Below are 26,294 nucleotides of genomic sequence, written 5' to 3' on the forward strand. Positions count from 1 at the left end.
AGAAAACGTTCTTGAACGGTTTTTCTGCGTTGTCTTCCCCTTTGCTCTGGCGCACTGCACTAAATTAAATATAGCTACATCTCCAGGTTTCATTTAGTTAACGGAGTTTTTCTGCTGCGGCAACATTTTCCTGATGTAAACAATAACCTGCACTGTGTCTATTTGGGGTGAGAAAGTATTGCTGCTAAAGGCCTATCACTTCATAAAAGCAGTTCTTGAGGGTGAAAGGTCATACACGCTGCTTGCATTGATCACAGCTCAGACGAGACATGAGTCTGATTCTCATGACCAAATAATGAATCTGCAGAAACAGACGCTGTCCTGCAGAGGTCATCACACATAAATCCAGATGCTGCGCTTTGGCTTTTATCAGACAGACATAAATAGAGCTCCTGTGATGCTGAATAACACGGAGGTAAGAGTGACTCATCAGGCTGCCTATTAAAATTTGTAGAGTCAATCCGCAGTTTATTTATTTAACCCCTTTTCTCTTTTCCATTCCTTCATGCAAAGACTCAAATTAACATTTAAAAATAACTGCAGCTCAGGGAAATGGCAGGGAGATAGTTATGATGTGATAACAGTGAAGGAAGATGGGAAATGAATCACAAATGCTTGATTCAAAACTGATTATGCTGCTGATACGTTTGGACATTGTGCTGCAAACCTTCAGATATATGAACGACGCAGAGAATTACATAACTAAAGTTCATACATCTGCTTTCAAATGTTTATATAAAGCTGCAGATTCAACATCAACAAGGAGAGACGTTTGCAGTCCTAACTGTCTCAAACTACAGAGACAGAGCTGGGAAAATGGGAAACATAATTTTCACATTTCCATTAGGAAATTTCGCAAATTGAAATAAGGTGATAAAAGGCCGACTTTGTTGCTGTGTTTATGTGGCTCTGCAGGTTCAGGTCTAAAACAAGATTCTAAGTAACTGAGCAAGAAGTTACAGTCAGTATTATTAATTTATGTTTACCTAATGAGTAAATATAAATCTGATTACATTTGAATCGTTCCACTGCAGACAGATGAAGAAAATAAAAAGAAAGTTGAAAGTTTGACACACAGGTGGGGAAAAGGAGGCGACCCGAAGAAACCCAGGCTTCTGAATGATGTAGTTTAATTACTGCGACCCGGTCCAGCTGGGGGCCGGGGGCTCTGATTGAGTTTTTCACACGTGTCTGTAAGACGAGACGAGCGATCTCTGAGGACAGACATGGGAACACGGCGCTGACAACCTGCCTGGACAACCGCTCCTCGTCTGTGTGATCGTTACCAGCTGGTCTCTGACTGTCTGCCTGCCTCACCGTCTGTCTCTGGCCTCACATCCAAACACAGCCTGTCTGTCCGAGGCCTTCAGCATCGCTCAGAGTCCTCACGTTTCTCTACCTACAACGGCTGAACGCATGTTCTAGTGTCTTTAAAGTAGTAAAGGGGATTTATTATGCAAAATGCACATTTCGGATGTTTTTTTTTGTTCTTCCCTTTGAGCCTCAACTGCTTCTAAAAAAACAGCCCAGGTTCTCAAAACCACCACTCAGACATCTTTTGGCAATAAAGTAAAGTTTTTTTGTTCTTAATCTTTAAGGAACCCCAGCCAAACCCAGCCCCGTTACCTAGCAACCCCAGCAGAGTTCCGCCCGTTACCTAGCAACCCAAGCTGAGCTCCAGCATGTTTGCTCTGCTGGTTTTACTGCTGTACAATGGCTGCTGGAAAAGACAAAGTGTTTTGTTGCTTACTTACCATACAGAAACCACTTTATACATTTTTGTTGGTTGTGCAGAAGGCTCTACTTCTGCTTTTCAGAGATTCATGGTTGCATAATTGCACATCTGTTCACTGTGAGTATAAACGCTGAGTTGGGTGGGCGTGGCCAGCAGGAGCTTATGAGGACTTAAAGTGACAGAGACTTAATAGTTTGAACTGAGCAGATTGAGTAAAAAATGCAACAAACATGTTTTGAATAGGCCATAGACCCGTCCTAACCTGTTCAAGGAAGAGTAATATGTCACCTTTAAGCTTTTATTATCAAATGCATGTGTAAAAGATTACAAAATAGTATTTTAGATTACTTCCTAAGCATAAAATAACCCACGCATGGCTCTAAAATTGGCTCTTTTTTTTTTTTTTTAAAGAGCTGCATAGGTACTAAACTATCAGCTCAGTCTCTGATTAGAGGGCGGCCATTACTGCTCGCTTCCTCATCAGGGAGGCTGTTTCCTCTTCCAGCGTTTCTCTGTCAGCAGCTTTGAGATGATCAGATGTGCCAAATGTTGCTGAGAGCCTCTCAGCAAATCTGTAACCTCGTTCCAAGACACTTTCCTCAGAGAGAAGGTACAAGAAATCTGTCGGAGAGAAGGGCTGAAAAACGTTTTGAATCTCTCCAGTCGTTATTAATGATTGGGTTGTAGAGAATTACCTCTATTACCAAATAAAGACGTTTGATGCTTTGTCGTCTCATGTAAAAATGTCAGAACAATCTCATTTAGCAGCAAGCGAGACATCCAATCAGTCAAATTTAGTTTCTTAATAACAGAGTGTGTGTGTGTGTGTGTGTGTGTGTGTGTGTGTGTGTGTGTGTGTGTGTGTGTGTGTGTGTGTGTGTGTGTGTGTGTGTGTGTGTGTGCGCGTGCCTGCGTGTAAATAGTGGCGGTTTGTTTCTCCTTGATGTTATCCGATGTGAGCAGACAGCGCTGACAGTCAGAGGAACAAGCATTTCCCACAATGCCATGAGGACAAAAAGGGGTTCCTCATGAGCTCAACGTGGCTGCCACAGCCACTCGCCATCAAACATGGCCGCCGCGGTTTGAAAGTTACACGCACCCTCAGAACGCGTGCACATGCTGCACTTTTCCTCGCTAATGAACATCAACTGCAAAAAGTTTTTTGCTTTTTATAATTGTATTAATTTATAAGCCTATAAATAAATACCTCATACATAAAAATAAGAGACAATTAAAGATTCATCTTGTGTTAATTGCAGGGTCAGTAATTTACGGCTACTTTAGATAGAAAAAAAGAATACAATTTCTGCCAAAAAGTTCAGAAATTTACGAGAAAATCAATGAAATTTCATTGTTTGCAAAATGTTACATTTTCTGGAAAAACAAGAAAACTGTTGGATTAATATCAGAAAATTTCTGGAGAAAAAAAAAAAGGAAATTTCAGAGCTTGAGTAGAAAAAACAAGGAATTTTTTAGATTAACCTCAGAAATTTTCTGGAGAAAATGGGAAATTTCTGAGTTTGAAAGTAAAAAATTTGCTAAAAAAATTTCTGAGTCTTCAGCTTTTCAAACATAAGAAAATGTCTTAGTTGATCAGAATTTTCAAATTCAGAAATTTACCAGTTTTTAAGAAAATTTCTTAGCTTAATCTTAAAATGTCTGATTTTGAAAAGTTGAAAATTTGCTGAAAAAAAATGAAATTTTGAGATTAATCTCAGAAATTTTCTAAAGAAAAAAATAAGGAAATTTTTTTATTTAAAAAGTCAAAAATGTGCTAGAATATAAGAATCAAGAAAATTTCTGGATGTAAAAATGTTAAGAAAACAATTTCAGTCTGACTTTTCAATCAGAAAATTTTTAAAAGCTTAAAACTTTTGACTTTTCAAACTCAGAAATGTCCTCGTGAAAATTTTCTGAGATTAATCTAAACATTTTTACGTTTTGTGGGGGAACCTTTCTCCTCTTTTCTTTTTCGATCTACAACCACCCAAATTTGTTGGCCAATGACGACGTCAATATGTAATAAAGGTTTATAAATTTCCTCTGAAAGGAGAGTCAAGATGTGCTGGGATGTCTGGGAGTTCAGTGAGCTGGAAATGCTTTTACTTCACAAGCTGAGAACTAAAGTACAGATCCTGACCTGAAGAACATCGGTGGGATTTATCCCTGAAGGAACTGAACTGGACGACTCTGCAATGAAACTGCTTTCAGTCTGTCTGTGGTGTATGTCATATATATATATAAATACAGCATGTCTGTAACAAAATCATATATCTTTATTACGTTTTGCAAGACCAGAGAGCAGAAGGGAAGACAGAGGGACCAGAAAATAACATTAATAAAGAAGGATTAATATAAGCCAGACAGTAAAGATATTGCCTGAAAAAAACAGACACAATTTGTTTATACCTTCCACAGGGAGGGAGGGCCTATAGGATATTAAATTAAGTTGCACTATAAGTAAAACTACAGTTTCAGACATAGAAAACATAGGATTAAAGTTAAGCCTGAGGTTAGATGTGAAAAAATAAACCCAATAACCTCTGAACTTCGGTGATATTTTGGTAACCTCTGGTACGACCCAAGAATCTGGTTGTGGTTTGTTCTTATTTTAGCTTAGCTTGTGCAAGAAAGTTTATAACTCGGGTCATTATGACATTTTATTGGAGCTCAACATTTGTTTATGTTTTATTTTAATTTTTTAAAATCTGGAACTCAAAAACAAATTTTGAAACTCAAACCTTTTGTCCTCAAACATCTTGTGTTTATAAAGCTTAAGCTAATCGGTTTTTGCTAACTTAGCTTATTTGGTAACATAGAAGGCACTAAATTATAGCGCTAACTTAGCTTAGGTTAAATTCTTGCGCAAACTTAGCTTGTGTTGGCTTCTTTGGCTAACTAAGCATGTGTACTCATCTATAGCTTGTGATAGCTCAGCTTGGATTAATGTAGCTTAAGCTATCTAATATTTGCTTACTTACAGTGACTTGGACTTGGGCAGGTGCTAACTTAAACTGTGCAAACTTCTTGTGCCAACTTAGCTTGAGCTAATGTCTTGTGTTGACTTTACCTTTGAAAAACCTCTTCAGCTAGCTGCACTTGTGCATAGCTTAGGCTTATGTATTCTGTAAAGTTAGCTTAGGTTATTGTAGCTTAAGCTAACTAACATAAACTGAGGTAACTTAGCTTGTCCTATTGTTTTGGGCAAACTAAGTTCACCTTTGGAAAACTTCTTGGGTTAGCTTGTGCTAACCTGTTGTGAAAATTTGTTTTGAGTAAACTTTTAAGTCAATTAACCTTGCACTAAGGTAAGCTAATATATTTGTGGTAACTTAGCTTAGGTTATTGTTAAGTTAGCAAAAGCTCTAATGCAGATTTTGCTAACTTGTCAGGATAACTCACCTCATAATCTTCTGTTATTGGGCTAAATTAATGTAACTTGGACAGATTTCTTGTGCTAATTTAGCTTGCCCTTAATTTCAGTGCTAGCCTTTGGAGCTAACTTATCTAACAACTTATTGTGGTTTTAGTTGAGATACGTGGGTGTGTTTTGGTGAGCCGTTGCAACCTCAGCATGTCCCTGTTAAAACCATTTTTATCATAAAGCATAAAATCACTAACAAAAATACATTTTACATTAGAAAGCGATGAACAAACAAGAAGTTATTTTAGTTTTTTTCATTTTTTAAATAAAGGACTTTAGTTTCAAGAGCCTGTTATTGTGTCCTCATGCTAACACCAGAGCTGTCATTCATAAAATGCCATCAGTAGGGAGACCTGTCTCTTTGTTGGAGGGAAAAACTCCCTTAAGTGCAGCCGCCACTTTGTGAATTTAGATCACTGTCACACTCTGTCAGACACAGAATCGCAGGATTTTATTCTTTTCAAACCTAGAATGACAGCATCAGCAACTTATCTCACCCAGAAAAACAAAACCCTTCCATTTCAGGCTTTTATAGGCGCTTAAATCAAAGACAAATCAGGCATTAAAGCTGTTTTGTTTATTAGGCAGCTGGCATGCTGAATAATAATTTAGTCAGAATTAAAGCATGACTATATTAGACAGTCTGGCAGCTAAACCATAATAATTCTTTAGACAGAACAGCTGGGTAGAATATATAAAAAAATAAATGACACTGGAGATTATTTTTAATAACAAATGCTGCAAATTACTACCACTGATGTTTATTAAGCAGAGAGTGCTTCAGGTTTTGGTTATACCTCTGAAAATTAGGGTTTCTTGCAAAAATATCTGTTTCAAATTGTATGTTATAGAAATAAAAGCGGCACAATGTATTGCAAATGTAACATTTTTGCCCATTTTTCTACTGAAAATACTACTTTAACTTACCAAAACATAAAAGGTTGTACTGAAAGATAGATTTTCATACTGTTTTTATCCTTTATTCTGTTGATTTTCTTTCTTTTCTACACCAGGGATGGACGACTTCATATCAGCTGATATTGATAATTATTGACCATTTTTGTTTTAAATATCTGAAATACTGTCAAACTGCTCACGTGACCTTCCCTGTGTTTTTCCACAGTTTTTACTCCAACAGTGTTTTCCATTGTTAAGCAGTTATGAGGCGGAATGTTAATCAGCCGGTGGTTGCTACGGTAACCAAAGAGCGAGTTGCTAGGTAACCAAAGAGTGAGTTAGTTACTTGAAGCCACCAAGTTCAGCAAACATTCTACATATTGAATATTTTATCATTTGCATTGTTAATAACTTATCCATCTGTCGCGATGTATAGTTATTGATTTATAAATCAAATCTTGTGCCGCCTGTTCTTCCTTCTGAGTGTTTAATTTTACATTTTTAACTAAATCTAGCAAAAAATCAGAATAATTTTTTTTATAGAGAGGTCATTGTTATACTTTACATCAAATACAAAGATATTTTTCAGCATAATTTCTGCTTTTATGTCATGGAAATAAAAAGCTGAATCAGGTTTGAACATTTCAAACCAGTTTGAGACGTTGAATCTAGGCTAAAGTTGAACAAATGTGTGTTTCCTTTCGAAGACACATCATGTTCATGTGCCGGTCATGGAGGACTTCAACTTTGAACATAAACAACTCAGAGGCTTTAATTGCTGATAAGCTCTGTTTACACTGTCAATGCAGGGGCTGAAAAATTCACGTTTCCTGGTAACCAGCGACTCGACTGTCTCAGAAAAAAGAAAAAGGAAAAAGACACAACTAACTGGACAGACATCAAATGAAATCAGCTGCAGCTGTCCAGGGTTCACCAGCCTGACAGGAAGCCTAATTTGTGCTAATCAATTTACCCCGCCGACAAATTCAGTTTGTAAACAGATAAAGATCGGTGCGAGTCGGCCCAATTCTGAATCTTGCCTTCTGTCACATCGTGTTTGAGTGTAGAGAAACAAAAGTGCCACAATCCAGTAAATAAATTCATCATTAAATAATAATAAAAAATGAAAATAAAAACATTCTAATGCATTTAAATCCAGTTTCTTATAGACAAATAAGTAAATAAAAACAAATAAGTATTTTGGATAATAAGTATTCAAAAATGTTAAATAAATTCCTGAATTTAATTTTAAGTGATCAGTAGTTCACAAAGTTGAGGTTTTATGATGATGAGAAAGCATATGAATTTTAGCAATGTAATACATACAAAAAATAGATTTAACAGTAAATAAAACCAACATGTTGGCGAATATATTGTCTATTGATGTCATCATCGTACCCCTTATTTGCAGAATTGTGGAACTTCTGGCCCTCCATACATACTAGGTAGGTAATTACACAATACCACCACCATATTCTGAAGATGAAGCTGCATTATGAAATGAAGGTCTACAATGGCACTCCCAACGTTTGAAAAATTATTAACAATTTAGATAAACATTAATCAATAAATTTATTTATTTACAGAATGGTGGCACTTATGGCCCTCCGTACATCCAGGGCAACTACATAACCACGATTAATCTAAAATTTACAGTGTAACATGAAAGTGAAGGACAGCAGCAGCTAATTAATTTATTAATTAATTGACTAATTAATCATTTTAGGTAAAAAATTATTGATTTATCTATTTGCAGGACTGCGGCACTGCTGCTCTTCCGAACAAGCAGGGCAAATGAACAATACCACCACAACAAATCTAAAGTTTACAGTGTAATATCACAATTAAAGACTATAAAAGTACCCTCAGTTTCGAATAATTAATAACAATTTAGGTAATCATTTATTTATTTACAGAATTGTGGCCCCTCTGACTTTCCGTATGTCCAGGACAACTACACAATAGAACCATCATAGATCTGAAGTTCATGAAAATGAATTACTACAGCAGCACTCTTCAATTTTGAATAATTATTGACATTTTTGTTAAACATTTATTGATTTATTTATTTAAAGAATTGCTGCACTTCTGGCCTTCCATAACAACCACCATAAATCTGGGGTTTAAGCTGCATTATACAACTGAAGGACTTTATTTAAATTACTATTCTCTGAAAAAGCACATTTTCATCCATCCACTAACAAACTTGCTGCAGGATTTCACATATTTAATAAAGGAGAAAAAAAAATTCTTGTCAATAATTGATTAATATTTTTGCAACTAACTGACTTAAAAATGTTCAAATATTTGCAATATTGTGTAAAATCTTAAATGTGACAAATTTGTATTTATTTTCCCGCAATATTCACCCCTGAGTTAAACCCGTTTCAATTCATTAGCTGAATTATTGCGCTGAGAACAAACAGCAGGTCACGTTTAGGCGCCGGCCGTTTAAATCCCGTTTCTCCTCTACTTTTCTCTGATCTGTTTACAAGCTCTTACATTTCATGTCTTGCAGCCTTCGCTGTGTTTGCACACAAACATCTATTATCCTCAGCGCGACGGCGAGAGAAAAGACCAGATTTGAAATGCAGAGCGGTGTGTTTTCCTTCATATCCGGCGCAGAAATCGTTTCAGATCAGGAACGGTTAGCGTGAGGTGTTGCCGTATCGAAGATCTGATTTCGTGAGCAGGCCATGACGTCGCAGCACACGTCCAGATTTAGATGCTTAAATTAGATGTTTATATTTAAAAATGAGTGAATTATCAACTTCCTGAGGGATTGGCTTTCTGCTCTGTGTCTGCTGCACATCACTCATCAACAAGCACATCTGGATGCGGGGAGATAATTATTTCTTTCCATCTACTCCCAGACAGCAGAGGAAACAGAAGTTGATCCATTATGTAACCTTTCATTTTCACCACTTTTAAATATTAAAATCACTAATTTTTATGTATTTAACTGGATTTTTATGTGATGGAGAAAGAGGAAGCATTGCATAATTAAAACAGGGAAGAAAATACTTCTAAAAGTTTTAACAAATAAACACTTCCAGTGATCTGCTGATGTGCTAACAGCAAAGCTAACTTTTTGCTTAGCGCTTTGGCTAACATTCAAAATGCTAGCACACTTAGCTTCCTCTGAATTAATGTTTACAGATGAAATCTAAAGAGTTAATTCACTTGGCTGTTTGGTAAACTTTCAGCTGAATAAAGTTTGACATCTGTGCTAAAGTCTTGGTTATCGATTGCAAAAAATTCTTCAGTTGTATTCATGCTCTTATTTTGAAGAGGATGAAGACAGTTTCTTCTACATATATTCTGTCCTTTTTCCCAAAATAACTTCATTTCAAACAAGAAACATACAGAACAAAAAAGACAGGATTTGAACGTGAAAACTAATAAATTCTAAGGGCATTACAGAACATGTAAATTATAATGTTAAAAATTAATTGACTCGAGGGTTACGCTCTTCAAGGGCAGACATAACTGGAATTGAAGTTAACGGTTTAGCTTTAACTTCCACTAAGTAACATGTTGGTATAGCACTTTAGCCTACGTTTCTGCTAAATATCGTGCTGATATATCACTTTAGCATTAGCTTCTGCTACATACCATGTTGGTATAGCATTTAGCATTAGCTTCTGCTACATACCATGTTGGTATAGCATTTAGCATTAGCTTCTGCTACATACCATGTTGGTATAGCATTTTGCATTACTTTACACTAATGCTAAAGTGTTGATATAACACTTTAACATTAGCTTCTGCTACATACCATGTTGATATAGCATTTAGCATTGGCTTCTGCTACATACCATGTTGATATAACACTTTAACATTAGCTTCTGCTACATACCATGTTGGTATAGCATTTAGCAATAGCTTCTGCTACATACCATGTTGATATAGCATTTAGCATTGGCTTCTGCTACATACCATGTTGATATAGCATTTAGCATTAGCTTCTGCTACATACCATGTTGATATAGCATTTAGCATTAGCTTCTGCTACATACCATGTTGATATAGCATTTAGCATTAGCTTCTGCTACATACCATGTTGATATAGCGTTATAGCATTGGCAGAGGCATCAAGACGGTTGAATATTGAGCGTTAGCGTCTGCTAAATACCGTATCAGAAAAGCGCTTCAGCGTTATCACAGCTAACTTTTAGGGTTAGCCGAGGTAACTCTTTCTTTAGTGTTTCCCGTCACTACAATAGTGTCACGAACGTTTTTTAAAATCTTTTCTGCCACAGATTCTAGTAGCTCAGCCTCAATCTGATCACAGTAATGAACGACACGGCTAATCAAATTAAAAATCCTGCGTGACCGGCTCCTTTCCCATAACTCAGCTTGTCTATTCAAGGCCATTACTGTGAGTTATTAGCTGCACAGCAATCAGCCCTCAGCTTCATTAACAGAGGGGTGATCAGTCAGCGGCGTAATGAGGGAGTGACACTCGGTCACTCTGACCGCGTCTCACAAACAAATGTTGCTAATCTCTCTGACTGACAGCATCAGTTTACTGGAACTGATCATAAGCAGAAAAATAATCAGCAGCGATTTCATTGAGTTTTTGTAAAAAATTTTCCCTCCAAACAAGATTTATACTAAATCATGTTGTACAAATAGTTGGGAGAAATGAACACTTTGTCATGGGTTGTCCAAAATGAGGTCCGTGGGTCACTTGTGGCCCCTGGAATAATTTTGTTTGGCCCCCAAATGGAGCTCAAACATGGTACAAATTTGACCTTCAGATAAATGGATGATTTTTGTAATTTTTTTGAAAAATTAAATAACCCTGAGTGGAAAATGTTTGCTTTCAATGGATCGTTGGTTCACTATGAAGCAAATTCAAGGTCATGAAGTTAATTCAAATTTAAAAAAAAAATGAAACAAAATAATTACTTTGAAGCTGAAAAAATATTCTGACACAGAAAATAAACTGAAAGGAAAAGGTTTTAAACTGAAACTAAAAAAAGAGGTCCACAACGACTTTTCAGTTTCAGATTCTTTTTCTTCAGTTTTACATTGTTTTATTTTGAACAAACTGCCAGGCTTTACTTACGCCTCCACCAGGTTAACCATCATTTGTTTATTTATTTTAGGGGTTATTTTATGTCTGCCTTTTGGGTGTTTATAGGTATTGTTAATAACGTCTTCCAATTTTAAACATTTTTTCACTGATAAACTCGTTTTCTGGGGAAAACCCTGAGCTGGATAATTCAGGTGAGTCATTTTCCAACTCCACATCAACACCAAATATACAGCAGAGAGGCAAAACATTATGACCACCTATAAGTGAAGTAAATAAATGTATTTTTTCTGGTTTTCCATGAAGAGTGGATTTAAAACCTTCTTTTTCATGCACTATTTTGTGCTGATTCATCAAAAAAGTACCGCAGTTTGTCGTTTCAGTGTAATAAACATTCAGAGGTTTCTAAAGCACTGTAAGCCATGGCAGTTTACTCTATCAGAGACATTTTTATAGGAGTGTCATGTAAACATGTTTGTATGAACTGGTGCCAATCCTGGCCACTCACAGCTGCCTGCGGCTCAGATCCAGCTGAACCCGCGACAGCCCAACGCGCTCCAGAGTCACTTCACAGCTTCCTCTCTTCATCGGAGCGCAGGTGTGAGTTCGACTCACTCCTCCAGCTAAAAACACGACCGCTTCAGCGCCATTAGAGCGGCAGGAAAAGGGAAAGAAAACAGACGCGGAGAACAAGGAACCGGAAAGACTTTATCTTTGTCAAAATGTCGTGAAAAAACATTAGAGGAAACTCCATGTTTGCAGCTTGTTCGGGAAAAAAGGAGCAGAGTTTAACCAAATGCAGAAGGAAGATTTATGCAAATGAATGAGATAGAAATCACAACCAAATAAAGATTAGAAGGTTCCTCTTTGTACACCTGACATTAAAAATAAAAATAATCAGTGGAGAACTAAACCACTAACACCACTAGAAACCCTAAACTACTCCAGTGGGATCCCAATTTTTTTCATGAGATCCAAACTGAACAAAATCCACTGGCAGATTATTTCACTTATAACATGGGAAAATATCTTAGTTTTGTCTTATTTTAAGTGTACTAAAATATTTGTACTTAAAAACTAGACCAAAATACTTGGCAAAAACAGTTTTAACATCTTTACAATAAAAACTCTTTTAATTTGAACTGAATTTGAAAAACAATGTTTGTTCTACCTACAAATTTTAAACAGATTTTAAGTCCAAAAGCAGAAACTTCCTTTCTTTTCTCTTTTTCCCCTCATCTTGACTTTGCTGCACTGCTTAGTGCAAAATGTAAAATAAAGCCAAAGTTTAAACTTCAAAGTTTGCAAACTGACCCAGAGAGCATTGGGTCTGTAAGTCGGCGCTGACCCAGGTTGTGTGTTTAAGAAATGTCGCTGCTCTTCCAGCAGAGTTGAGCAGAAATCAGGAGGCAATTAGCCACAAATTAGCCTGAGCAGAGTGAGGATGTGAGGTGGAAATGTTAATCCCTGAGTGAGAACGTCTCACAAACCCTACAGCAGGAAGGGGAGAGAGAGGAACAGCAGCAGGGAGGTCGGTTTTTTTTATCTAACTGAAACTGGAAATGAAACACACACAGAAGTGGTTTTAAAGAGACATACTGTGAAACAAAAACACAAAATCTCACCACGTATTTTGGTTTTTTTTGTTTTGTTTTAAAGGTTTACACTAAAGCTTGCAGTATGTAACTTTAATAAAAATATATTTTTTACATATTTAATGAAACTGTCACTATATTTTTATGAGACAATCTGTGAAACAATCAAACTCCTCTGGCTTCTCCCAGTGCTAACTAGAAACAGCCAATCAGAGAGCGCCAGAAGGCGGGTCTTAGTGCTGTCAATCATGCCTGTGTATGCTAAGACTAGTTATCATGGTAACAGTAATTTGCTTCTCTGCCTTTAGCACATTTAGCAGCGCTTTTACAAGGTTGATTGACAGCACTAAGCCCCACCTGCTGGCTCTGGTTGGTTGTTTTTGGTTAATTTTTTCAGACAGCAACAGCAGCTCAGGGAGAAGGAGGAGGGAATAGATCTTTTCACAGATTATCTGTTTCATATTAGTATGAAATATAGCATAAATTGATTAAAGTTAAATAGTGCAGCTTTAAGTTTTACTGCATTTTACTACATTCCCATCCATTCTTTACAACTTGCCCTGGTAGTTTGTTTGTGGAGAGAGAAAAAGAAAAAAGCAGTAATTGAACTAATTATTAGTCCAGCAGCAGTTGAGCCACATGAATGTTAGTGTAATTTAGGAGGAAGTGGACGTGCTCCAGAGTCCGCGGTGCGAGCCAGGATGGAAGAGGCGAGAGGCACATCGCGCCCCATCGCCATGGAAACAGGAAGACGGCAAGACAATGGCTGGACTGGGTTCGTGCGGTGAGTACGGGTTGGAAACGTGGGAGAGAGGGAGCCGAGCGGGAGAGGAGGGGGCCTGTGTTTGTTTTGTTAATTTAGCTCGGTGCCCTGACGGAGGTGGCTAATAATGAAGATATTAAAACTGAATGATGCTCTGAGGCTCTGCTGACATTCAGACAATCCTGGTCTAAAAATCTGATCATAAAAATTTATAGATTCTGCAAAAATATGAGGATGATTATACGCCAGCAGGCCAATCCTGACCTGGAAATGTTGATTAAACATGATTAAAGAAACAACCAGAACATATTTACTTTGTAAATGTGAGAATAATTTCAGAAAATCAGAACAGCTTCATGACGATCATTAAGAAAACAAACTAACCGTTATATAAGTCCTAAATCTCAACATTATGAGAGGATTTTCAGCCATTTCTACTTTTATTTAAATGTAACTTGGAGTTCAGAAGCGACTAAATGCACCTTAGGACTTTTCAAACACCCAATGTGACACTATAATCTAAATGCTAAGAACCACCTAAGGGCAATTATCACAGAAAGAACAAAACAAAAGACAAGTGTTAAAAAGGAAAAAAAAAGAAGCTTTAAAGAGATGTTTTCTGATTGCCACAAACAAAAGCTTGCTGAAAAAAACATACTAATTAAGTAAGCATAAAACTCAAGCTAAGCACAAATTTTGTTGATTATAACTAGAAAATCAGCGCTTGAACTCGATACAAAATCATTCTTGAATGCTGATAAAATCTTGAACTAACGCTATCTTAAAAATAGTGTATATGAAGTTAGCATAAAATGCTTGGAAGAGTGCTAAATAGCACTAATCACAACATTTTAGTTAATTATGGATCTGCACAATTAAAATTAACTAGAGAAATGGTGTGAGGATGCAGATCTGCAGAGTGATTGCTGCAGAAAAAGCTAAAGATATAGCATAATTCAGAAGAAGTAGTAGAAAATGTTGATATATTAATTGCTAAAATTGATTAAAATTTGCAGAAGACCTTTGTAGACAGAAAAACCAGTAAAAGCATCAGGAGAAAGGAAAAAAATGCTGGAACAGAAATAAACAGGACAAGAGAAAAACACATTGAAGAAATAGAAGGTGTGATGTGTCTGTGCTCCAGAAGAGTTTGGCAGAAAACCGTAAGATCAGCAGCAATGATAGTCACAGTTCTTATAGTTGATATACGTGGCTACGTTTTGACGCATACATTATTTCTGTACAGTTAAATATGTATGAACAGCATAATTTTGTTTGTCGAAAAAGGACGAAAAGTTACAATTGCGGAAAAACCATAAGAAATATCAGAAAGTCGAGATATTTGAAGATAGTCTAAAGTCTAGTGACTTGTTCAAAAGTGGAGTTTCTATGTTGAAATAGGCAGAAGTAGTAGGCTGTGATAAAGCAGAAGATCTTTCTTCTGCTTCTCCCACTTCTCGTGCTTTGTTCTTTTCTTTTTTGCACATTCAGCAGCAATCATTCTGCAAAGTGAGTAGGTTCAGTAGGCTGTGACAAAGCAGAAGATCTTAGCGGAATTTAGTAGACTGATAAACAAACAGGATCTCACAGTAATGAGAACACATTACTGTGAGAATGCAGTAATGCATTGTGACTGCATTTATATGTGACTGTCTTCAGTCTTAAATGTTATGGTTATGTCAGCGTGCAGCCATGTTAGTGTGAGCAGATAAAACAGACAAAGACAGTCCATTTGTCCATAACAGAGTGTTCTTATTAATTTCTTGTAGCATTTTTGTTCCATAAAGTTACAAGATTCATAGTTTTTTTTGAAGGGATATTTGTAGTTCCATTAGTCATTTTATTTTTCACAATGTAGAATCAGGACTTTTATAACATTTTTTATGCTGTATGTTTGAGGAGGAAGCTACTCTAAGCTAGCAGGGAATCTGAAAAACACTGGGATAACAGGAATGATGACAGCATGTGGACTTAATAATGAACATGTTCTGAGATATTTCAGTAATAAAAATATTTTTGAATTTCAATAGAAAATGTAAAGTGAAAACAAACAAGAGTGAGAAAACAGTTATTGGTACCATTTAGAAATGTTTTAAAAGGACTGCACACATCTTATCTGGGGAGTTATAGCAAAAATGTGGAAATGTTCAACAAAGGATATAATTGCAAGAATGTTGTGTAGATAAAGTTTTCTGTTCGTAATTATTTCAAGTGAACTTGAAATAAATCTGTTAAGGTGTCCATGATTTATGTTAAATTAGTCTGTAATCTTACATATGTATGGTCAGCTTACTGTCAGTGAATCGGTTTTTAGAGTTACTAATAAATTAGATATTTTATATAATCTGCTTGTACCGCTGGGGTTTGTAATCAAAAGAAAACAACAGAGGCTGGTGAAATATCTGAGTGACCACTGTGCAGATGCCCACTAAAGGTCAAGGACGAGCACAAGATGGTCAAGATTTTCATATAAAATGCATAAAACTGTTGAATGAAAATGTAACCATTTGATCCACTGATGTTACATTACCCTAACTAAGCAACTGATTTAATATCAGTATTATCAGTTCACGCTAAGGTTTGATGAAGAAAGTCCCATTTTAAATGTAGATTTCTGGCCTGACTGACGTGAAATGGTCGTATAAAATATGTCTGCTGTCTTACCTCTACAGGCTGTAGTCTGCCACAAGCACATAACTTTATCCAAGAACAAAGTCCACCAGAGTATTGGGATCTTACTGAGTTTTAGCAATGGATTCACCAAAAGGCAGTTTGCTGGAAATATGGCAGTAGATGCTTCAGTGAAGGAGAGTCAGTCTCAGGTTTTGTCAAGTTGAGCTTATTAAATATTTTTATAATTCTTAAAGACATGAGTTTCAGACACTGGTAACTCTGCCTTGTTTTATCCTTTTAATTAGCCAAACTTAAAGGAATCCTACAAATCCTGAGCTCACATTGCTCTTTACTTTGTCATGAAAACATTTGGACTGAAACTGACTGACTAAGCAGCCAGAAATAAAAACGGTCAGACGTTCAGAGAGCCTGGAGAGCCGTGGATCAGATGTTATGAACTGCCCAGCTAGCCTGGCAGAGGTCAGTGATTGGACAGATCAGTGTCGGTCCCGTGACTGGTGGCTTCCTGTCCAGCCGGAAGTTGTGAACAGAGTTTAAAAGCTGCTGCAGGACTGCAGACACTCACAGAAAGCTGGACCAGCAATGGCTCTGCTGGAGGTTCTGCTGTTGCTGGGTTTGGGTGAGTCGGACACACTGGATACATTTCCACTGACATTTAGTCCTATGAATTATGTTGATCTGTGTTTTATATTATTTTATAAAGCTATCATGTTACTTCCTTATTTCTACGGTGTGGATCTAATTTGCTAAAAACAGAAACTTTCTTCTCCAGGTGTTGCAGTGAGTTCAGTGTCTCTGCAGAAGAGAATCGTTGGAGGTCAGGACTGTAGAGATGATGAGCGACTCTATCACGTGATGGTTCTTAGATATAATAATAAAATAGAATCCTTATGTGGAGGATCTCTGATCAGTGATCAGTGGGTTCTGACTGCAGCTCACTGCGGGAACTCAGATCCACAATGGTGAGTCAGGAAAACTAAAAATCACAAATAACTTGTTTCTTTAATAATTGTCTTCTTTGGTTAGGGTTACAGAGGCACATGTAGGAGTTCATCCTAAAAGTGCTCCAAAGAAGATTTATAGAATCACTCAACTTGAGGTTTATAGAGACAGTAACGGTCGTCTACATGACATCATGCTCCTAAAGCTGCCAGTAAAGATCACAACGATCCGACCAATCAGACTACCCGACTGTCCAGATACTCTCCTACTGTAAGTTTTATCTTCTCAAATTTCAGAACTTGGTTCTTGATCTGTAATATGAGCAAAAGTTCATCCAGGAAAATGTCGTGGCTTGGGTCTCCCAGGGTTAGTGGTTGTTCTTAAAGTGACTTATTTTTAATTTTGTTTTTCTTGTGTTTCAGCGGCACCAAGGTTCAGTTTGCAGGTCATGGATTAACACAAGTTGGCTTTTTTAACAAAAGACGTGAGATGAATGTTCATGTTTCTCATTGTTTTTGTTGTTACCTCAAAATGATTCAAATCAGTTTTTAGACTTTCCTGAAGCTGAACTTAGCAGCTTGTTGAAGTTTTGATCATCAAACTCTCTCTGAGATAAACTGCTGAAACCTGAAATAGGAAGTTCTGAGAAAACTCAGTTTAGCCTGAAAATGTGAGCCAGCAACATTACAGGTCTCTCCCCTGTAAAGTGAGCAGGATGTACATGAGCAGATTGACAGCACTAAGACCCTGCTCTTGGCTCTGATTGGTTCTTTTTGGTCTGGAGTGGTGCATTTCTACAGGTAGTTAAAAAAAGGGAGGAGGTGGAGGAGAACATTCTTCAGTTTTGATACAAATGTAAAAAATACACTTTATACAAGTGACATACTCCAGTTTAATAACCACAGATAACAAGGTGATGACCTGAGCAAAATGTGTCAACAGACCTCACATGTTTACGCTGTTTTTCCTCTACAGTCCAAGATTTTCCAGATGATCTTCAGTGTGCAGAGTTTAAGATTGCTAAACATGAAAAGTTAGAAGAGGTACTGGCAAAAGACAAGAACTCTCGGCGCAGATACGAGAAGTGGTACAGCGTGCAAAGCTCTAAGAGGGACGCGTCTCGTGTACGTCAGTCTTTAAACAATTTCTGCACAAAATTTAGACATTGTTTCCATTTTACTGGACAAAACAATTAAAAGCTTTGTGTCTGTGACAGGGCGACTCTGGCGGAGGACTTGTGTTCAAGAACAGGCTGTATGGCGTTTCATCCTTCCTTGGAGATCCAGACTATGCATTCAATGAACCAAATGGTTTCATGGATGTCTGTGCCTACAAGCAGTGGATAGATGACACAATTAACTAACCAAAAACCCTAGGTTGCTCGGTGTCTGATTTGTGGCTGAATGTTCCCGGCATCATAAAATCAGAAAATTCAAGTTAATCTTTAAATTTCAGTTTCTGGTTGATTCATTTTCTGATTTAAAGCTGAATTATTTGGGGATTTAAGTTATTGTGTTCACATTAATCTGTAATAATATCTTATTATCACAGATTAATAAGATATTACCTTATAATATCTTATTAAGATATTATAAGTAATATCTTAATAAGATATTACTATTAAGATATTACTCAATAAGTAAAGCTGCTGTTAGTGATAATCAGTAATAATATCCACTGTCACATGACTAGGAAATAAATAGCTGTTATCTGATCACATTGTGTCTCTTGTGCTTATTTCTGGTTGTTAGTGAAGAAAAGAGCAGATTTTAAAGTATTGAAAGAAAAACTACTTCCAGAACAGGAACATTATAAAGTTGGACATACTAACACAGGACGAAAAATTGGATTTTCGTCAGCTATTGAGACCTTGTTCTGCCGTGTGCATGGAGATTGAGGGCTTTCGGCAAGAGGTCTTTGTCAGAGTCGAGCACTGCCAAAAATGGTCAAAAACGCTGTGTGTCTGTGTTCCCCTATCAACCCCCTCCCCCTTGTGCCTAGCAGAGGTTTTCGTATTTAAATGAAGTTGCTGAGTGCCATGCAAATCAACTGTTGAGCACCGCTTTTTGACTTATTCATTTTGTAGCTAATCCTTTTTAATTTCTGTTCACCATAAAGAAGTATGTTTGGAGAAAACAATCTGTCTTATCCATTAAAATATGTATTACATGTGTGTTAGGAGCACTGAAAAACTTAGTATTGGTTGAATTGATTATATAAAAGAAGAATATGCATGATTACATACAATAGACTTTTGTGAAATGTGATCTTACTTTGACATTCCTCCTATCTGAAGATTTGTCTTGTGATGAGAGAAATTGCACAACTTAATCAAAAATAATAATAAAAACCATGTTTCAGAGTGGTAGATTGTACATAAAGTATTTCTGTGAATAATATTCAAACTAATGTTAATGTTCACTGATTGCTTTAAAGACCCACAGTCACGCTATATTGGAGTGGTAGTGGTCATTCCACATCACAATACAGGACTTAAGAAACTACAGATTTTTCAGTATTCAGTTGCTTAACTCTCAAGTTTAAATTGAAGAACAAAATGGTTGAAAGTACGTGGTACCTTCTGATAGAGTACAAACATTTGTATTCTTTTTTTAAAGTTTTGTTAGTTAAGCATTAAATATAACTCACGGATTGTGAATCATATTCTGTAGAAACTAAAAAGGAGACAGCTCAAAGTAGAATTGAGTAAATAAACGTATAATTAATTGCTAAAAACATTTTAGCAATTAATTATAATAAAAATAAAATATACTGTCACCTAACTTTTGAAAAAATAACTTTTGGAATGTATTTTTTTCTGTCAACTTTCATTTAACACTCCAGTCCAGTTGGTGGCAGTAATGCGCTTTCATAGTCGGTCAAGCAGCCGCCATTAAACTCCAGAGGAAGATTTGCTAACTGCCTACAGCAAACATGAACGAAAATACCTGTGCGTTGTGTGAAATGGTGTAAAAAGTCCTATTTCACGGAGTTACCTCTTCAGTATCGTTTTGATATTAAGCAATGATCCGGCGGAAAACAACAGATGACACCGCGGCGGTCCAACAAGACCGAACTCACGGTAAGAAAGCTTTTCTAAATAACACGTGGAGCGAGGCCAGTTGCTTTGTTTGTTTCTTACGGAAAGCGGTCTGTCGTTTTCTTAATGCCAAAACAAGTGTAGGGTGAGATTTTGTATTGTAATCTCTATTACATGTGATGTTCTGAACTCTTAAAAATACTCACATCTTCTTTGATTTTTTTCAGACCTGAAAAATGGCCAAGCCGTACCAGCCAGACCTCAGACCCCGGTGCCCAGGAGCTCCTACAGAGTCCACCAGGAAGAAGAGAAATTCAGTAAGTTATGATTTCACATTTAGCGAATAGTGAACACGCGCATATTTGTAAGGAAAACTGATCTTCCCGTTATTTTATTTATTTTGTTGTAACGCAGTACAGCAAGGCAGAGCGTGGAACGCAGTAAAGATCTACAAAATGGCGACGAAGGACGGATCTGACGACGAAGTCATGAAGCCGGTATGTATAATCACTGCGTTGATTCCCGACTGTATAATGGTTTGTTGAGAATAATTTTAACTTATTTACTTACATATTTTTGAGAAAGCGATATATTGGCTACAATATTTTTTTAATTCTACATTTATTTCCACAGACTCCACAGAATGAGAGTCACATTTGTGTCAATCAGACTCTTCAGGAACGTTCTGATGTCCGTGATGAGGACAGAGATCCAACTGTGTGAGTATCTACTATTTTAGAATGTTGCTATTTTATGCTTCAACATTATTTATGTACATAATGTAATTATGCTATGTATTGACAATGCACAAAAATGTTTTCCAGCTGCATCCAGGACCTACTGCCAGTCCAGATGTAGCTAAAGAAAGAAGCAGGTAAGATTTATTACTAGACATGTCACAATTGCATCAAATGCATCAGTTTTGCATGCATGTTTGTATATGTGTGTATGAATGCAATCAGCAGTGAAAAGACAAATAACATTAAATTTTCTTAAGAAGCTGTAACATTTTGGGACAAGATGGTGTGCAATAATTTTAATGTAGCCTCAATGGTTAATTACAAATCACTTAAGTACTTTTATCAATGTTTTGTTAAATATCATGTTTATTCACATGATATTCAAGAGTTGATACTTTACCACATAGCAATAGTTATCAATGACAAATGGATTACACCTCCCCATATTTGGTGTTTCTAAACCAAGACACTTAAAATGTCAGTATAGTTTCAACAATATGTTTTCATAAAGATTCTTTATGACTTAATGTCTGTTCTGTGTCTACAGCTGCTGGAGGCGAGAGAGAGCGTCCTGGCAGCAGAGGAGATTTCCTTTTGGGAAGGTGTCACCATTGACCTCATGTCTGATGAAGAGGATGGCGTCTTCGAGGGTGTATCTGGCTGGATTGTGAGACCACAAGTTTCCGCAGGCAGGAGCTCGGCAACCTCTGCTCCAAACTACAAGAGAAACTTGAAGCTAACCCTAAATACAGCATGTTGCGTCATAAGCGTTTGTATGTTGGATCATGCTCAGAAAGAAAGCCACCACCACACGGCCCAGAAGTAGACAAGCATTTTGTGCTGTAATCTTTTTTTTTTTTTTTAACTGAAGTTTTTATTTATAGATGTTATTTTATGTGTGGTTTCTTTATTTGTAGATGTGTTATATATATATATATATATATATATATATATATATATATATATATATATATATATATATGTATGTGTGGTTTCTTGTAGATGTGTTTTATTTTATATATGTATGGTTTCTTTATTTGTAAATGTGTGTTATATGCATGTATGTACTTATTTCTATTTCAACAAAAATTAAAAATATAAACTTATGCCTTGTGCTTGGTGTATTTTTATTTCTGGGTTATTTTTATAATTTATTAGGGAGGGGCTTAGCCAGGCCTGTAATTATAAAGGTCTAGTGTGTCCAATAGGGAAATATCTACCAACCAATCACATGTAAGTAACAAATTGTCATGTCATTGTCTTTTCATCCAATGACTCACAATTCACGTGGGTCTCCTGTTGCTATTCACATGTTAAGTAGAGTCGTTAAGCTGTTACCCCCCCGCACCTCCTCCCCCCCTTGTAGGATTCAGCATTCGACTGTGGCCGACGAAACTGCGCTGCCCCGTCAACTGTCGATTGCCGTCGATATCTGTCGCTGACTAGCTGCATTCGCGTCAGAATACAGGGTCAAAAATCCCACTTTTCGTCCAGTGTGAGAAAGTCCAGAGGACACATACTTACTTATACTTATCCAGCAATCTAGAACAGGGATTAGAAAAAACTTAGAGTCCAGAAAAAACTGCCAACGTCTTTTTAGACTCCTGTTCTTTAAACCCAGAAAAGCAATCAGATCAGACGATACTTCTTTTGTTCTGCTTTTGCTCTTTCATTTGGTTTGCTATCAAGCCCAAGCAGTGAAAGCACTCCGAAGGCCTATAATAATAAACAACTAATAATATATAATAATATATTATAACAATTTTAAAAAGTTGTTTTTAGCATTAAAAACAACAAAAAAGGCGGGGGTTTTTAAGTTGTAAAAAATTACTTTTTTGCAAAAAAGTTTGCTATAATTCAGGAGAAGCAGAAATTTGTATGCAACCTGAAATATTTGAAAAAGCTCAATAGCAAAATGTTAGAAAAATTACAATAGTAAAATACTTGAAAACTACAATAATAAAATATACCAAAAGTTATGACATAATTCAACAGAAATTTGTATAAAACTTGAAATATTTGAAAAAGCTCAATAAGAAGATGTTTGAAAAATGACAGTTGTAAAATATTTGAAAACTACAATAGTAAGATATAACAAATGATATAGCATAATTAAGTAGTAGAAGAAGAATGTCTTGATATGTGAATTGCTAAAATTGATCAATGTTTGCAGAAGACCTTAGTAGACAGTAAAACTAGTAAACGCAAAAGGCTTTAACAAATTTGAAGAAAGGAAGACAACACAAATTCTGACACAGATAGAAACAGAGAACAAGCGAGAAACACATTGTAAAAATAGTAGACTGTCTGACATGTCTTTGCTCCAAAAGAGTTCGACAAAAACCCATAAGACCTGTAGCAATAATGGTCACAGTTCCCTGAAGTTGACATACGTGGCTACAATTTGATGCATAAATTATTTCTGTACACTTCAATATCTATGAACAGTGTCACTTTGTTTGTCAGCAAGCATTAAAAGTAAAACAAACAACAGTTAGAAAATTCCACCATAGGATTAAATTGTAACACTGAAAACGTTGAAAAATCTGCTTAAAACTTAAAACGCAAGTGCAAAAACAGTAAGTAAATATCAAAATGCTTTGTGGGTGTGTGTGTATGTGTGAGGTGGCACGGGTTTCTCTTGTTCTTTGTGTTGTAACTTTTATTTTATATTAAATATATAATTTTTTTATTTTGTATTTACATTTTACATATTTTTTACAATTATTTTTAACATTTTTATATAATAAAATTTTTTTAAGTAGTAGCTTTTTGATTCGACTCTAACTTCACAATTTTCCCAGGATTAAATGTGTAAAAAAGGTGGATGGTCAAACAAGCCTGGCAACCCAACCACCCCCGTTAGAATGAGTATTTATCAGTAAATCTAGGTTTTTGCAGCAAAGCATCCTTCATCATCATCTTTACTGCGATATTTTGATCAAACTGAACAATCTACATCATCATACTTTCATTTGTCACCATTTTGATCTTTTGATTCAGCTTTTAATAGACTATTAATCTCCCTGGTGAAACCTCTTTCATGAGTGCCTTCCTTCCTTTACAAGCTTTTATTACAACCCTCTTTAAAGTGCCACAAACACAGCAGTAAATCTCCCTCTGTGGGCGCTAAAAGGCTCACTTACAATCTCACATGATATCTCTGAATATCTGCGGCTCGTTCTGGCTGAAACAGGCAGATGGAAGTGGAAATGAGAGGCAACAGGGGAAGATATCGATCAGAAGCCATGTGAGCTGTGGTCAGCTGAGTGCTGTGTGTGCTCCTCTGTCTTCCAGAATGACATTTTAACAACCACTGACTGAATGGTAATGAACAGAAACAAAAACATTTACATGCTTTTAGAAGGGAGGCTCGTTGTATGACTGGTTCAGGTTTTAATTTGTTTTTTTTGTTTTTTTTAAAGATTTCCAAACGTAACACTTCAGAAAAGACAGATAATTTATAACTACGTAACAGTGGCAGACATAATTCGGTTAATCTGCTAACATCTGAGCTAATTTTTCATTTAGCTCTTTTGCTAACTTTGAAAACATTAAGCTATTTGCTTCCTCTAAATTATTTTTCCAGATGAATTCTACGGCACTAATTTACTTGGCCTTTTTGTAAATTTTCAGTTGAATAAAGTTCAACATCTATGTTTTAGTTTATCGACTGTTCAGAATTGTTAGTTAGCCGTTTATATTCATGGTCTTATTTTGAAGGAGATGAAGACTTAATGCAGAAATTCAGTTTCCTTTCATCATGTAATCTCATAATCGCTCTCTTTTTTTCCAACAATAAATTTATACAGGAACAAAATAAAACACAAACAATAGAAAGTTAGCACTTTAACGTTAGCTTCTGCTAAATACCATGTTACTGACTTAGCAATAGCATGATTATTATTAGGGCTTTGGCATGCGCTAAATACAGTGTTGGTATACTACTTTAGCATTACTTCTGCTAAATACCATGTTTGTATAACATTTTAGAATTAGCTTAAGCTAAATACCATGTTGGTATACTGCTATAGTGCTTTAGCATAACTAACCACAAAATACCATGTTGTGTACCATGTTTGCATTAGCACAACTAATGTTTACGATTAGTGCTTTAGCATTAAAATCTGCTAAATACTATGTTGGTGCATGCTTTAGCTTTAGCATAGCTAATGTTTATGATTAGTGAGCTAGGGTTAGCCAACTTAATTTTTAGTTAGTATTCCCCACCACGTTTAACCTCTTAGTCTAATCTCATGCCTGTTCACAGTAGAAATATAACTAAAAATAAGAATATTTATACATTTTTCTACATAACTATGAATCCTAACACCTTTCAGATAACTGCAGATGTTTCTAGAACTCCAATATAGCTTTGAATGAGGATGAAAACACAGAATCTTTAGCTGCTTTCCAGCAAATCTAAAAATAAAATGTTGGTAACTTAGCTGATCTCAGGAAGGTCATGCCTGTTGACATTTAAGCAGTTTTTGTCTTTATTATTAATTTATTTTTGCAGGAGCATGCAGATACGGACTGCTCGAAGCACCAAAATCCCTCTGTAACCTTTTCTTTCCTTCAAGGGACTTTTTGCAACGACAATATGTAGAGCTGCTGGATTCATATGGTTCAGTAGTTCATTAAAAAAAAGAACTGGGTCATAGGCGAAGCTCGGTTCTAGTAGTTCACAAACTCAGGGCAAGAGTTGGCTTAGAGATACTAAAGGAAACAGAAACAAAGTTAGTCTTTTTATGTGAAGTCCACTTTCCCTAAGAGAAAGCAAATAAAGAGGCTAAAGAAAATCTCAAGGGTGTCCAAAGTACGGCCCAGGGGCCATTTGTGGCCCGCAGAAGACTTTTGGGCGGTCCTTGGTTAGTACTCAGGATTAGTCTAAATTTTAAGATTTCCCTGATGGTAGGCTATTAAAAACAAAAATACAATTAAAATCTTAAAATAGAAAATCTGAGATGGAACTCTTTCAATTTAATGCAAATTTATTAATAATAGATACTAAAAACATCCAGTGTCTTTGAAAAAATAAAACAAAACTGAACAAAATCCCGTTCTTGCTACTGAAAAGACACAACAGTTGTACTCAAGGAAAAGTAAAAAGTATCTGTCCAACTAATTATTTAAGTAGGAGTAAAAACATATTTGGTAAAAAGTCGACATAAGTACTGAGTAACTGATCAAATTATCAATATTTAAAAATTACATCATCATACAGATCAAAATATAAAGTTTAGTGGAAATTTTGGTATTTTAAGAAATAAAATTACAATAATCCATATAAGTAACAAAAAAATAAAAAAACAAATCAGGCAAAATATGTATTTTTCCAAATGAGTTACTTTCAATAAAAACTTATAAAACTTTAATAGAAACTGCAGGTGTGTGTCTGAGTCTGGTGAGGTTTTGGTTAAAACATGTTTGTTTTTCATTCAGTTGGTAGAAAATCCAGAAATTTTACTCAAGTAAAAGCA

The 26,294-nt window shown here is 36.0% G+C and overlaps 3 protein-coding genes across 11 annotated transcripts in view; 2 read left to right on the forward strand and 1 right to left on the reverse strand.

Annotated features, from left to right (window-relative positions):
• Positions 1-26,294, reverse strand: part of LOC103473951 (voltage-dependent N-type calcium channel subunit alpha-1B-like) — a 123,758-nt gene that overhangs the window by 78,864 nt on the left and 18,600 nt on the right. The window lies entirely within an intron of this gene.
• LOC103473950 (arginine esterase-like) lies at positions 16,406-18,745 on the forward strand. Its single transcript, XM_008424614.3, has 6 exons — positions 16,406-16,708; positions 16,862-17,051; positions 17,116-17,301; positions 17,454-17,515; positions 18,007-18,155; positions 18,248-18,745. The coding sequence occupies exons 1-6, from the start codon at positions 16,672-16,674 to the stop codon at positions 18,392-18,394; spliced, it is 771 nt and encodes a 256-aa protein (XP_008422836.1). The 5' UTR covers positions 16,406-16,671; the 3' UTR covers positions 18,395-18,745.
• On the forward strand, positions 18,846-21,666 carry LOC108166780 (uncharacterized). The gene is made up of 6 exons (XM_081613839.1): positions 18,846-20,113; positions 20,299-20,388; positions 20,486-20,568; positions 20,705-20,790; positions 20,896-20,945; positions 21,359-21,666. Exons 1-5 carry the CDS (start codon positions 20,056-20,058, stop codon positions 20,927-20,929), a joined length of 351 nt encoding a protein of 116 aa, XP_081469965.1. The 5' UTR covers positions 18,846-20,055; the 3' UTR covers positions 20,930-20,945; positions 21,359-21,666.

This window comes from Poecilia reticulata, chromosome 12 (assembly GCF_904066995.2).
Source record: "Poecilia reticulata chromosome 12, P_reticulata-male-v2, whole genome shotgun sequence".
NCBI lineage: Eukaryota > Metazoa > Chordata > Actinopteri > Cyprinodontiformes > Poeciliidae > Poecilia > Poecilia reticulata.